The sequence below is a fragment of the Somniosus microcephalus genome, chromosome 5 (assembly GCF_052327205.1).
Source record: "Somniosus microcephalus isolate GS21.2 chromosome 5, FLI_Smic_1.0, whole genome shotgun sequence".
NCBI classification, from domain to species: Eukaryota; Metazoa; Chordata; class Chondrichthyes; order Squaliformes; family Somniosidae; genus Somniosus; species Somniosus microcephalus.
Genome location: NC_140991.1, coordinates 113,245,930 through 113,261,717, shown reverse-complemented (window position 1 = coordinate 113,261,717; position 15,788 = coordinate 113,245,930). Strand labels below are relative to the sequence as shown.

At 47.2% G+C, this 15,788-nt stretch overlaps 1 protein-coding gene across 1 annotated transcript in view; it reads right to left on the bottom strand.

The window, feature by feature from the left end:
• The window catches only part of LOC147117266 (insulin-like growth factor-binding protein 4), a 98,708-nt gene extending 95,710 nt beyond the window's left edge, over positions 1-2,998 (bottom strand). Inside the window, exon 1 of the mRNA XM_085988090.1 lies at positions 2,510-2,998. Within this exon, the coding sequence (XP_085844216.1) occupies positions 2,510-2,858 (349 nt within the window). The 5' untranslated portion in view covers positions 2,859-2,998. The remainder of the gene's footprint in view (positions 1-2,509) is intronic.
• Between the last annotated feature and the right edge of the window lie 12,790 nt (positions 2,999-15,788).

The window sequence follows — 15,788 nt, the reverse complement described above, 5'->3', positions numbered from 1 at the left end:
AGACACATTTCAATCTGGCATTAGAGTAGGTTGTTTGGTTCATCATATTAGTGGAATAGTGCTGTTTATAGACCATGGGGGTGATTAAAACCGTTCCCGCCCGACAGAAACCAGACAGGTGGGCAGTTAAAATCGCCCAGGTTACTTACAGGCCCTGAAGTCGCTGAGAACTGACCAATCACAATTTTAACTTGTTTGTCCAGAAGTTGCGAGGACACCTGCCAAAAGCTGTCTGGGTCCTTTTTTAACATATGAACAATTATGCCATTGGGACCTGCCTGCAATTTTAACTTGACTGACTGAGTGAGAAGTAAATAGTGAGCTTCCCGCAGGGCCAACAGAGTGGTGAAGAGGATTGGGGCCAGAAGAGGCCCAAAAGTTAAGTTTTTAAAAAACTTTTCTTGTGGGGCCAGGAGGAGCAGGAGTGGTGTCCAGGCCACAAGATGTTTCACCGCTTCCTGCCAACTTCCCACCCAGAACAGATGCGACATCAGCCGACGGGATTTAAATGAGACCCAATAGTTAAAATACCCCGGGCCTCTTTTCTGGAACAGTGGGTGAGTTTGTAACTGGACCGGAATTAAAATTGGGGCCCAGATCTGTTTGCCCTCAGTTTTCTCTCCTTCTCTCCTGAGGTCACTAATGCTGAGGTATGGTGCTGGCTGCAATCACAGATCTTACCATTTTTCATGTGCCATACTAGAGAGGGATGCTAAATGACCATGATAGGCAATGGAGCCAAGCCTAATTCCATACCTACCAAATCTCCACTATATGGCAACCAGGAGCATGAATCCTGTGTAGTCTTCCCTTTCTCTAGCCCAGTGACAGTGAGGTCAATTTTAATGTCGCTGCTACCTCCCAGCTGAGATCAGCTAACGCAGCACAAATTGGGGATTAAAACCAGGACTTTCCTGGCCTGTATGGTTCAGTACCACACAGGGTAATACATAATAGAGCCACTGGGGAAGCGGAGCAGCCCCTACTGGTCCCTTCATTCCCTGCTCAACCTAGATCGGCTGTCCTTAGATTGAAGATTATAGCCCTCTATACCTTTGTTCACCAATAAATCTGTTTTAATCCCTTTTGAAACAAATTCTGCATTACTGCACTAGTAGGCTGTTCATTTTGAAATCTTAGCAACCTTACGTGAGCTGATATTTTTAAACATGTTTTAACATTTCTTAATTATGTTAAAGAATTTGCTGGCATTCAGAGTCTACTTTCCTGGTTTGGAAATCCTTAATCATATCTCCTCTCTCGTCATTTCACGAGTGTGGTAGATCCATAACTCTCAAATGTTGTGTATGCAAGTGAGTCTGACAATTTTTCACAGGAGTGAACAGAGGCTTGGAACTCCTCATCATTGGGGAGATCTTTAAATGACTGCATGCATCAGCACCTTTAATCTTAAATTCAGAAATTCCATAAAATGCTGGTGAATGCCGTGTTGTTCCAGCTATGTGTGTGTACTTGGGGTGGGATCAGGAATGGATAATACCATAACAGGATTTAATATGAAGAGAAACATCATGTTAATCATTTCTGATTCTAAACAATTTTTTGTAAAGCAGCACCAACATCTGGCTCTAATTTGGCTCCCCCAAAGATTTTTTATAATATATTAAAAAAAAATATCTGCTTTTCTTTCTCTCTTTTATTTAGTATGCATGCTTATGACTTTGTGGCACTGTTCCATGAAACATTCCCTGTGCCACGGTCTACATAGAGGGAGAACTGTATGAGTGAACTTTACAAGTGTATATAAATGATGACAAGTATGATACTGATTTCACTACTTGAGGGGGTAAAGATCAAATGACTCAGAAACATGACAGATTCTAGCTATGTAGTTGCTGCGAGCAGTGAAGTAGATCATATCACACTTTCCAGCTCCTTTTTAACACATTTATGATTTTTTAATGAAATTAAATAGTCCTTTCTTGTGATTTTTTTTTTTAACTAGCTGTAGAAAACCACTCTGTAGATTCTGTATTGCCCTCAGCAGCTTTGAGTATGCAATCTGTGTGCACTGTCCCCTGCCATAGTTCTGTTTATTAAATGTGTGTTTCTGATCATTTCTCTGGAATGCAGCAAATGAAGCATGTATTAGAAGGTGCATTGTCATCAGAAACCTGATCTGTAAGCCAAACACTCCTGTGGTCAAATATCAGCGAGAGCAAGGCTTCAAACACTGGAGGATATTCACAACACCTCTTTCAGGTTTTATGATATATGATCATCTCAAAATTGTGACATTTTACAAAAGGCTTTGCATGAAGATACATTCATTTTCTGTGCAAACTCTTTTTGTTTTGTAGGAATTTTGGGCAAACAAGACAACAGTACATCTTTAAGTGATATTAAAGTCCAATTGTACCGGCAACTGTAGATTATCTCCATTTATTCTAATAATTCTAGCAGCAGCAATACTAGTGTATCATGTTATTACTAATAACAAAGAAATTATTTTCCATCGCCATATTACAAATGTATTTCTCTTGGTTACCTGCTTGTATTGCTTGAATCCTTTCCACCTCAGCTACCTCCATGCATATGCCCCTTCCCTGCATGAGTGTCTCCAAAGGTCTGGATTCCTCGAGCTGGGGGTAACAGCGGAGCCCCGTGCCACAGCGCGTCGTGTACACCCCACATGGCTGGCCGCGAGACAGTGCGCACATCCGGCAGCAGCCGCAACCGGGCTCCCTCACCACATCCTCTGTGCACGTATTGTCCACGGGTGGGCAGTGTGCCAACCTCTCATCGGTGCAGGGCAAGCAGCGGATCGGCCCAGATGCCTCCAGCGTCAATGGTGAAAGCAGCACAAGCAGAACGCTCCAATACTTTAAAAGACACATCGAAACTCAGAAAGTAAACCAGACGCAGAACGGGAGCGTACTTACAATACCTAGCCTCTCCGAGGGCAATCAGGATTATTTATACAATGGTTAGACTAGTTAGTGATAAATTCCGGTCAGGACTCTGATTAGCTATTCCTTACATGTGGGTGTAATCCTACAGCATGAAGTGGAAAAATACTTTCGCTAGGTCTTAAACACATAGTTGTACCAGTAGGAACTTGAAGGATTGGGTTACAGCCAAAACAACATAGTCGTGACTTGACATTCTATTTATCCCAAGAAGCAGATGGATATATAGTGATAACTTCATTACTTTTCCAACAATAAATCTGCTCTCCTTGTACTTCACAGTGCAGCAACAGTGACAGGGAACACTAACACACCTTTGATCTCTATAATTTCTTCATTTTGGAAAAGAAAACTGAAGTAAAAATGATTGAAAATCATTGAAGTAAATGTAATAGAATTCAAACTTAAATTAGATATCCAATTTCTGGCAGCTGACATCAGTTGCCAAGAAAAAAAACGTTGCAAGACAAAATCACTAGACGATATAGTTTGCTGGGCTAAAGCACATTGCTGATGTTTGAAGAAGGCATTAGTTATGGTAACATTTTGTTTGGAATCACGAGGTCTTTAAGAACTAGGAGGCTTGCTGACTGGTCTCATCATTTGTTGTTTTCAATTTTGATATTGAACAGAACCAGACAAAGCCTTTATGACTGAATGGAACAGCACTGAGAATTAACATGTTTGTGTTCACATTAGACGCTGCTATATTTTTCATGTCTATGTATTTTTATTGAATTTAAACAAATGTCACACTACTCCTCACATGTTTGTCAGTAATATTTTACTGTGTGATCAATATGGGGTAAACAATTTCAGTGGTTATACATAGGAACATTAGGAACAGGGCCATTCAGCCCCTCTAGCCTGCTCCACCACTCAATTAGATCATGGCTGATCTGCATCTCAAACTTCATTTTCCCACCTTTGCTCCACATTCCTTGATACCATGACCTAACAGAAATCTGTCCATTTCAGTCTTGAAACCTTCAATTGTCCCAGCATCTATAGCCTTTTACGGGAGAGAATTCCAGATTTCTACTACCCTTTGTGTGAAAAAATGCTTCCTGATTTTGCTGCTGAGAAGCCTAGCACTAATTTTAAGATTATGTCCCCTTTTTCTTGATTCCCCTATCAGACAAAATAGTTCTCCGTATCTACTTTATCAAAGCCTTTTAACATTTTAAACACCTCAATCAGATCACCCCTCAACCTTTCATACTCAAGAGAAGACAAGCCAAGTTTATGCAACCTGCCCTCATAATTTAACCCTTTGAGACCGAGCCAGTATCTATCAGGTAAATCTGCGCTGTACCCTCTCCAAGACCAACACCTCCTTCCTGAGGCGCAAGGCCCAACGCTGACCCAGCACTCCAGATGGGGTCTGACCAAGGCTCTGTACAACTGAAGCACAACTTCCTCCCCTTTGCATTCCAGCCCCTTTGAGATAAAGGCTAACATTCCAACAGCCTCTCTGATTGCTTTTTGTACCTGTCTACTAGCTTTAAATGATTTGTGTACTTAGACTCCAAAATCTCTTTTCTTCTCTATAGTTCCTAGTTACTCACCATTTAGAAAATACTCTGATTTACTTTCTTGGGCCTAAAGTGGATGACCTCACACTTGCCCACATTGAACTCCATTTGCCATAGTTTTGCCCATCCACGTAAATCACACAGATGCTATATTGTATTTAGTACTGCAACCTGTGATCACAAATTATATAAGAAAATTTCCTCCCACATTTGCAGTGTGTATTTGTGACATGTCATCATGGAGAGTCAGTGGATGCACAACAAGAGTGTTAAGAATTTATGTGTCCATGTCTTGTATTAGTATACTAAAAGTGATTGGGCTAGTAATTCATTATAGCCCAGGAATGGGTGGTACAATTAGAAAAGTTGGAGAATTAGCACCAGGCGCTAATGCTTTAGACTGCATGCAAAATTCATGCTCACTGCTCAGAGAGATGATCAGAGCGCTAATTCAACTCTTTATGCCCCAACTCATTGGCGTTACACTCACAGGGTGGACTAATATCAGGTGCTGTCTAAACGCAAGTCATGATTACCACAAGGCTTTTTCCAGTACTTAAAGGGGAGGTTCATGGGTGCCACAGAACCTCATTCTCAGCATTGCTGGTTGTGCAAGTGCCTCAGCAAGCAGCAGCAAGTCAAGGAGAAGGAGCCAGACGACTGAAGCAGCTGTACTCATGGCAGATCCACACCCCAGGGAGAGAGTCCGCAGATTCTGCGGTCAAGCATTGGAGGCGCTGGTGTTCACTGTGGAGAGACGGAGGGCGGTGCTCTACCTGGCAAGTGGCAGGAGGCCCTCGCCACAAGTCTTCCGTGCCATGTGGAGGGAGGTAGCGCAGCACGTCTCAGGCAGCACTGTGGTCCCCAGGACCCACACACAGTGCAGGAAGAAATTTAACAACCTCACTCAGGTGGTCAGGGCGAGTCAGTGCTTCAACAAATGCTACATACCACCATCTGAACTATAGTCTTCACACACTGCCCAAAAAACCACACCCCCAGCACTCACCCACCAACAATCTCTACCTACCAACACTCACACCCACATCTCACATCTTGCACACAATGACAGTCATTGAACTATGGCAGGCGCATCAATCAAACACATTGCTCCACACTCACTCACAGACTTTCCTTTTTCTTGCAGGCCAAGATGGCTCACAACAGAAGGGAGCAGGAGCGCACAGGCAGGGAACAAGTCGACACCCAATCACTGTCTGCGCTGGAGAATTGAGTGCTGCAAATCATTGGGCACCAGGTGGCGCATGCCGTGGCCACCGGCGAAGTTGATCCCCCTGAGGACAATAATGGTATGTTCATCCTTATTCCTTCTTCTCACATCCCACTTCCCCCTTACCCCACAAGTGTTTCGCTCTTTCCAGCTAATTATGCTGTATGCATGCATTTCTCCCTTCCTGACCCCCTCCCCTCACCTTAACCCATCTCTTGTGCCTTTATGCTTTCAGATAACGAGCAAGCACCTGAACAGCCTATCCCTGAGGGCACCGTAGAGAGCGAGGTGGGAGAAGAGGAGGAGGAACACACCGCGTCACTGCATGTCTCACCCACAGGCACCAGCTCAGGTACTGGCACTACACTTTCTTTAGAGGCTAGTGTAGTAGCGGGATCTGCACAGGGTGATGCACTGGGAATGAGTGGGTCATAGCAAGGCCAGGGGGAAAGGGTAGCTCAGGGGCCAGCAACCCAGAGGGCGGGTTCATGTGTGAGGTCTGCTGCACAGGGCTCAGATGAGGACCTCGATGGGGAGGTCTTTAGAAGAAGGTTGATGGGCATGCACACAGAGATGATAGGTGCAATGACAGGGGTGCCCGAGAGCCTCTCAACAATGGGAAGGAGCGTGGAGGAGTCCACCTCCAACATTGCACAAGGCTCTGCGCACACCATGGAGCCCATCATTTCCAGTCTGCAAAGGATGGTAGACTCCTAGAGAGACCGTGGCGACCGTGACCTGATGCTGTGTGTAATGGGCGATCTGGCAGCTTCCATTACAGCACAGGCGGAAGCAATGCAATGTCTTAGTGCTGTAATGCAGTCTATGCTTGGTGGCATTCAATCTCAGACTGCTCTCATGCAGTCTCAGCTTAATGCCATGCAAGCTCTGACTGCTGCCATCATGGCTGGGTCTACCACTGTCGACCAGAGCTTTCACGGTGTCGTGCTCCAGGAAGGAAGTGGAACGCTAAATCAAGTGCTCCACTTCCTTCTTGGAGCGCAATCGGCAACAGTTGGGGTGGAGACATCAGCAGCGCTGAACACTGGGTCGTGCAGCACTGTCGTGTTCTCACATGCAACACTCCAGCTTTGTGCAGGGGGTCAACACTGCAAGTGAGGTCCTCTAGCCATCGGAGGCCCTCCAGAAGGAACGATGTGGGACTACATCACCGAGGCCATCACTGCCAGCAGTGTCGCCCCCACCATTTAGCTCCAGTGCTCAAAGAAGCTTCATGATCTCAGGCCAGTGGTCAAGTTCAGTGAATGTATTTTCAAACGTCGTCTCCTACCAACTGTACCACTAGCTTCACACACTGCTCGATGCATGACTCCCCCCACCCCAATCACTCACCTACCAACAATCTGCAACAATCACAAGGCTCATCTCCCATTCCTAGCCTCACCCACCTCCTTGGAGGAGACCGTGCAGGCCATTCTTGGCAGGAACATGGCTGAGCCCTTGACCAGTGGCAGGGCTGAAATGATACAAGATGCTGGTATCCTCATACGTTATCCTCCTATCGTATGCACCTCTTGCTTTCCTGCCCTCCCATCACCACAACTCCATCCGTGTGCCTTCCTCATTTCACACACCCAAGAACTGCAGCCTGCCCAGCCAGTGGGTGACCAAAAAAAGGGAGAGCAGAGTGAAGAAGAACAAGAAGAAGAAGATTGATTTCACACTCCCAGCCACCAGCTCCTCAAGGTCAACCAGCAAGGACATTTGTAGTGTCCCCCACTGAAAGTCAGCAGCCTTCCACCAGCCATGCTGCAGCCACTGGGGTAGCACTGTGTGACATCACTAGGATAGGCAAAGGCAAAGGCACACACAAGATATGGGTGATGAGTTGATTTCTTGATGTCACATTGGATGGAAAGTTTGCTTTGTGGTGACTTTTATTCATCATCATGGCAAAGAGGATGTTGTGATGGTCAGTAACAGAGGGAAAGTAAGGTGTGGGACTAATGTTGAAAGGTGAATTGGGGTTGTGGTCACTGAGACCGCAGGCAGATGATTCCATCCTGGATATCCCGGCCACAAAGGTGCTGTCTGGGTTGCATCCTTCCCTCTGATTCCTCCTCTTCTGCTTCTTCCTCTTAAGAACATAAGAACATAAGAAATAGGAGCAGGAGTAGGCAATCGGCCCCTCGAGCCTGCTCCGCCATTCAATAAGATCATGGCTGATCTGATCCTAACTGCCAATCCACTATCACAGAACCTTCGGCTTCCTCTTCTTCTGTGTTTTCCTCTTCCCTCTGCAAGCAGATGTTGTAGATGTGAAATGACAGCATGAAGTGCTAGAAATACTCAGCTGGTCAGGCAGCATCTCAACCTGAGATGTGAACTCTGTTTCTCTCTCCACTGATGTTGCATGACCTGCTGAGTATTTGCAGCATGTTCTGTCTTCTCAAATGCCTTCATTTACCATCCAAGCCCTTGTAAGCGTCCAGCAGCACTCCATACACACTTAAAAAAAACTTTTCACATCTATTGCAGCAAGCCACCACTTAAATAAAAAAAATTTAAAAATCCAAAATCTTAAATCCAAACTTACCTGAATGATGGTGTGTCCCTTTAAGAGGCACAGACTTCGCCACTGTCAGCCTACTTGCGCACCAGGTTCACTTAGGACCCTTCGAAGTTCGCGCTTTTGATGTATAGTTGGCGTTGCATACCAATTTACGTCACAACGCCGCCATTTTGTTGGAGATGGCATTGCCACTTACCGGCAGCTCAAAGGTAGGTCAGCAGCTGGCGAAAGAGCGGCCGCCGCCGTTGTAGCGCCATTTACTGGCACGATGGAGTGAAGCTACGACCACAAATTTCTTGCCCTTGCTGTTTTCTGGTTAGAGTATATGACCCTTTGATTTGATTCCCTCTCCAAACTTATATTGTCCATGAGACCCTCCTCTTACTCTCTCGACCCTATTACCACAAACTGCTGACCACCCAATATCCCTTCCTTGCCCACATGCTAGCTGATATTGTAAATGGTTCCCTCTCCCCAGGTACCCACCCATGATCCCTCACAAACTACCGTCCCATTTCCAACCTCCCATTCCTCCCATTCCTAATTATGTGCCCACCTCACGCTCAGCAGGGGATCCAAGTTTGTGCGAGGCTAGCACCAATTAAAGCTAGCCTGTACTTTTTAAAGCCAGCCTGCAACTCTTAAAGGGGAGGTGCAGTTTGACGAGAGCAGATGCTAGAAGTCATTGCAGAAGGGAGTTTCACCTGGGAAAGAAACAAGAATGGCTCAACATGCCAGAGAGGGGGTGCCAAGGTTCTCTGACACAACACTGGAGGTGGACAGGAGGTGTGAGGTCTTGTATCCGCAGGGGGCCCTCAAGACAGCCACTGCAAAGGCAGTGGGAGCAGATAGCTGTGAATGTCAATGCCAGCAGTGTTGCCCCGAGGACCTGAAAGAAAGTTCAATAACATCACATGAGTGATCAAGGTCAGTGAATGCATCTTCAAATGCCATATCCCACCAACTGCACCGCTAGCCTCACAAACTGCTCAATGCACCACTGACCCATCACTCACCTACCAACAATCTCTATCAATCACAATTCATACCTCACATTCATATGCTCCACCTCACCCTTACACACTTACTACTGCTGCAAGCCTCACACCCACATCTCACAGCTTGCACACCCTGCCAGCTATTCAACCATGACATCCACATCAACCAAACACATTGGGGGAGAAATTGGGTGAGTAGCGCCACCTGTTAGTGCCTAAAGAGTCAGTCAGTGGCTGTAGCGCCACTGGCTGCATCTCCCGCGATATTCAGTAGGGGCGCTAATGGTGGCGTTAGGCATTAGCGCTACGCTGCCACCGATGACATCATTGGTGTGCGCAGCACCCCATTTGTGCCCCGTTCGCGATATTTGGTAGCGAACGCCGCAGTTGCGCCGCTCGCTACCCACGCCCGGTTCACGGGGCCTTACTGTGCCGGCAGTGGCGCAAGTTAAGGTGGAGGTGCGGGGCGGCCGCTTTTTCGGCGGCCGCCTGCCAGCACCTCCGTACCTGGCCTCCTAACCACCCCCCCCCTGCGGCATTGCCGGCTATTTCCCGAGAGCCCGGCACTTCTCCTTGGTGCCGGGCTCATTTGCCGGCACTCGCGAGCGGGGATCGCGCTGTTGCAGGCACCTCCCCCTTAACAGTGGGAGGAAGGCCTGCAGTACCGCAGTGTGCCGTGCCGCAGCATGTGGCGCTGCGGCATGTTGCGCTGCGATAATCAGTTTCAGTGCCCTAAGAGGGACGCGGAGCACCTCGAGCCTCTCCCCGTGTCCCTCGAGGGGCACTGAAACTGAATTTCTGGCGATCGGTATTACTCCGATCGCTGCGCTAAATCCTGCGCTCAGGTGACTTTTGCGCCACTTTGGTGCCCCAACCCAATTTCTAGGCCATTGTACCACGCTCACTGATACACTTTCCTCTCTCTTGTGGGAGAAGGTGGTGCACAACAGCAGGCAGCAAGAGGTAACCGGAGGGGGACAGGCACGCCTGTGTATCCTAACCCCGATGGAGGAGACGGTGCTTGCCATTATTGGAGTGGCAGTGACGAGGCTGTGGCCAGTGGCAGGGTTGAAACCTTTGAAGATAATGGTATACTCACACCTAATCCTCCTTCTCACATCCCACTTCCCCCTCATCCCACAATCTCTTCTTATATACAAGCTACACGTGGTGTAAGAATGCACCTCTTGTTCCCCCCCCCCGCCCCCCGCTCCCCTCACCTCAACCCTACCCTTGTGCCTTTCTCCTTTCAGACACCCAAGAAAACCAACCTGGGCATGCAATGGTGGAAGAGGAAGAAGATACTGATGAAGAAGAAGCACCGTCACTCGATCTCACGCTTGCAGCCACCAGCTCAGATACTGGCACGCCATGTACTTTAGAGGGTAGCATAGATGTGGGATCTGCATATGGTGAGTCACTGGGCATGACTGGGCTGCAGGCAGGGCAGGGGGAAAGGGTAGCGCAGGTGCCAGCTCCCCAGAAGGTGAGGTCGCACACAGGTTCTGCTTCACAGGACTCAGATGAGGACTTCGATGAGGCAGTCTACAGAAGAACGCTGATGGGTATGCACAATGAAATGCTTGGTGCATTGACAGGCCTGCCAGAAAGCCTGAATGCAATGTCAAGGAGCATGGAAGATTACAACACCAACCTTGCACAGGGATTTGTGCAGAGTTTGGAGCCCATCCTTTCCAGCATGGAAGTAGTGGGCAACTCCATTAGCACATTTGTGGACCCAGCCATCATGCAGCTTCTGATGGCCGATGTCTCAGCTTCCACTGTAGCACAAACAGAAGCCACCCAACATCTGAGTGCTGCAGTGGAAGCTCAGACTGAAGTCGTGCAAGCTCAACTTGTTGCCATGCAAGCAAAGACTGCTTCTATCAGTGTTGAAAAGGGCTTGCAGGGTGTCACAGCAGAACACAGATTACTAGGATTGCTGAGGCGCCGCCCTGGGGGAGTGGCTGTGGTTCCCTGGAGCACAAACCTGCTGTCATTTCTCAGGATGACAGCATTCGTCCTCCCACCACTGCTACTCCGCCAGTGCCCTTGCTGTTGCCTGTCAGCCAGCCAACCCAGACTACTGCCGCCCATGCCAAGGTGGTGTAGTCCGCAGCCAGGCCTACTAGGCCCAGAGCTGCTCTAGCTCATCCTGCAAGGCCAGGTGCAGTCTCCCCCACTGAAAGTCAGCAGCCTTCCACCAGCCATGCTGCAGCCATTGGGGTAGCACTGCGTAGGAGCACTCGGACAGGCAAAGGCACACGGAACACCAGCACTAAGGAAATGTACAAGGGTGATTAGTTGACTTTTGTATGAAATATTGGAATGTTTTGATTTATAAATGTTGTTTGGAATGCTTGTTTTGTCGTGGCTTTTATTGTAGCATTGTGGCCAAGTGGACGCTGTGATGGTCAGTAAGGGACATAAGGTGAGGTGTGGGACTGTTGGTAAATTGGGTTGCGTTCAGTGGTACTGCAGTCAGAAATGTCGATCACGGACAGCCCAAGCAGAAAGGGGCTGTGTGGATTCTCTCCTCCCTTCCTCCTTCTCTTCCTCCTCCTCCTCTTCTGCCTCCTCCTCAGCTGGTCGCCATATACCTGGTGGTAAAGGCTGTGCCCTCATGATGGCGAGGTTGTGGAGCATGCAGCAGACCACGACAAATCTTGAGTTGCACTCTGGCAAGTATTGCAGGGCTCCTCCAGATTGGTCCAGGCAGTAGAAGCATTGCTTAAGGACCCCAATGGTCTGCTCGACCACATTCCGTGTGGCACCATGGCTTTCGTTGTATGCATGCTGCCCACATGTGGTTAAGTTGCTTACTGGAGACATGAGCCAGGTGGTCAGTGGATAGCCCTTGTTGCCCAGTAACCACCCTCTGGTTTGTCATGGTGGCTGAAATGCAGCTGGCACAGCAGACTGCTGCAGATTGAAGGCATCTTGGCCATGCCAGGATACCAAGCATTGACTTGCATGATGTGCTGAGGATGGACACACACCAGCTGGACATGCAGCACCTGCAAAGCAACGTCAATGGCACCCTGCACCATGGGGCAGCCTGCTATCCTGGAAAAGCAGCGTTCTCGATCCGCCTGCTTTTCTCTGACAAGAGAGAATGAAATGTATTCACCTCTCTTTGCATACAGAGCCTCAGTGACCTCCCTTATGCAATGATGAACGGCGAACTGTGAGAGGTTGCAAATGTCGCCTGCTCCAGCCCGGAAGGAGCCCAACACATAAAAATTCATGGCCACGCTCACCTTGACAGCCGCTGGCAATGCCGTCCTCGCCCGGCTCTGAAGCAGGTCTGCCTGTAGCAGGTGGCAGATTTCAGTGAGCGCCTCCTTAGTGAAGCGGAGACATCGCAGGCACTGTTCCTCGCTGAGGTTGAGGTCGGAGAAGTGCTCCCTGAAGACCCTGGGTGGATATGACTTCCTGCTGAGAGCCCTTCTCCCCCCTCCTCCCTCTTCGAGCAGCTTGTCCTCCTCTGTCACCTTTGCTCATTCTCCCTGTCATGCTGCAGGCCAAAGGGGATACAAATTACAGCACCCATATCTGGGAGCAACTGCTCTGAGCAGATGCCCTGAAGTAACCTGCCACACCACTCCTTGGAGACTTTAGGCAACTTCAAATAATACACCAAACTAAGAAATCCCTCTGCAAACTCACCAAGAGCCAGCAGAAATCAATCAGTAACTAACCTGAAAGCAGGTAATGATCCCTTTAAGTAGCACTGGTGGGGAGGTCCCTTCTGCTGCTGAACACACGTTTAGTTGTGGGAGATTAAGAAAGTGCGCTAGCTCCAGCGTTGAGGTCAAAAATGGCAGAGCTGGAGTCAAATCAATGTTGCACGTTGACATCACGATCTCTATACTTCTGGTGCACATTCCCTGTGCCGACACAAACAACCTCACCAAAATTGTCTGATAATGCTCCTGTGAAGCACCTTGGAACATTTTACTACATTAAAGATGCTATATAAATGCGAGTCGTTGTTGTTGTCATTTGCATTTTTTTCAAACCACTATAGTTATATATAAACATTTGTTTTATTGTACTTTCTATTTTGCTGTAAAATTAAACAATCCACATGGAACCATATAATCATCCTAGTCTTCTCAAATGACACATTGTCCGATTTTCCATGAGCAATATCATGGGAGAGTGCCATGATTTTAGATGTTTCCAACATACTTTAGGCATCATATTTCATGACATATGCAAATTTTTGTGTCAATCTTTTTTTCCAAGTGTTCTTGATGGTTTCTTCTGATTTTAGGGGGAAGCCAGGAAGTTAATAGAGCCTGCCAATCTGAAGAGAAACTGACCAGCAACAGACAAGTATGCTTTAATTGACTTCAGGATCTGCTTAAGATAAATTAGCTTATAATGGAGCCCAGGATGAATCTAAACAACAAATAGATCTTAAAACGGCACATCAATTTCATACAGTTGCACCGTAGCAATAGAATAATAGATAATGGGCTAGAAATTCATTATAGCCAAAGAATGGGCAGTGTTTTGACTAAAAGTGGTGAATTAGCGCCAGGTGAAAATCGTCTAGACTGCATGCAAAATTTGTCCTCCTCCTGAAAATGATTGATGTCATAAGTCTAGTCTAAAAACCCAAGCTCATTGGCATTACACTGAAAAGATGGAACAATATCGAGTGTAGTATAAACGCAAGTAATGATTGCCACAGGCTTTTTTCACTGCTTAAAGGGGAGGTCCATTGGTGCTTCAGCACCTCATTCTCAGCATTGTTGGGTGGGCAGCTGTCTCAACAACCATAAGAAGAAGGACAAAGAGAAGCAGCATTTTTTACAAATGCTTACGGCAGATTGCCGTCCCAGGGAGAGAGCCCAGAGGTTTTCGGAGGAAGCTTTGGAGATATTGATTTTAGTGGCGGAGAGAAGGTGCGCGGACCTGTACCAACTGGCAGGAGGCCCACACCACAAGTTTGCTGGACTATGTGGATGGAGATGGCACACCATATCACGGGCAACACTGTGGTCTCCAGGACCCACACACAGTGCAGGAGGAAGTTTAACGAGCTCACATGGGTGGGCAGGGTGAGTGAAGGCTTCAACAAATGCTATATACCACGATCTGCACCACAAGCTTCACACAGTGCTCAATGCACCACACCCCCAGTGACATGAATCAGTCATTCATGAAAGAAAGACTTATGAAATAATACTGAGCGGCCTACGGGTGGCACTGTCCAGGAAGAGTATAAATACTCGGGCACGGGCCCAGCTTGCACAGGACATTCTTAACAGGAACTAGTGAAGGACACAACTAGACCTCCATGTTGTAAAACAGTTGATTAAAGCGTTGTTTAACACTTAGACCAAGAGCCTAGTAGTTTTCTTACGTCACCCAGCACTCACCCACCAACAATCTCTACCTACCAACACTCACATTGTAGGGGTTGCAAAATCCCCTCAGCCCCGAAGATCGGGAAATATTAATCCACATCGTGGATGAAGACTTGTGTGATTTAAATTGTCTCTGGGTTGGACAATGTTTTAAAACATACTCAGAGCCGCAAAAGGCTGCGTTAAAAAGCTTGTAAGCTAGGCAGCACTTGGACACTGGAATCAAAGAACTTTGTGAAAATCGCACACTTTAAGATTGTACATTTTATTAAAAGATGTACTCTTGAGTTTTGGACTGTTAAAAATGGCTGAACAGACCACATGGAAACAGAATTTAAAAGGACAGACAGGCTGTTAGCATATGAAACAGACAGGCTGTTAGCATATGGAAAAGCTCAGCGCTGCCCTGTAGTGGATCTGAATGGAGCCCGAGCTGTCAGTCACCCTGTGGTATTGGGCGGGTCCGATAACCTGCAAGCTGCTTGTTTACACTGGGGAGTAGCCCATTTGAATCTGCCAATCAAAGGCAGTTCGGGAAGTTCCCTCCCTGCAGAGATAATCGATTTGTTTACAGAAACTGCTACAAGGATGTTTGCACAAGGGATTAAACCACTTGACTGCGGTTTCGAGTGACCACAAAACAATGGGTTTCTGTTTACACTCCTCCCAAGCTGTTTACATAGTAATATAACTCCATTCAAAACCCATCAGGATGAATGAAAACACATTCAAACTACTGCAGCTTTATTCGAAAGCCATCACAGACAATGGACACATTTAAACTGCAACTTTAACCAAACCCGTCCCAGACAAGTGGACAGTTTGGATCTCTTTTGTTTTAGCCCAGAAACATCAGATCTGGGCGGGCCCCAAAAAAGGGGTATAAAAGATAGCTTCCCAGAAGCAGCTCTCTCTTCTCTTTTACTCTTTAGACTGCAGGTGAGCAAGGCTTCTGACCCACTAGCAAGACAATCTAGTGAGAAGTAAAGGGGTGGTAATTTAAGGGAAATGTTGCTAAGATTGTAAGGTTAACATTGTAGCCATTTATCCCTCGTTTTTGCCATCTGCCTTCCCCTGTTAAGCAATTTTACCGTGATTACTTTGATCGTGTGATGTAGTTTCTTTAGTTTTAATAAAATTTGACTTTCTTGCATCCAGACCATTTGTCCATTTTAAATAT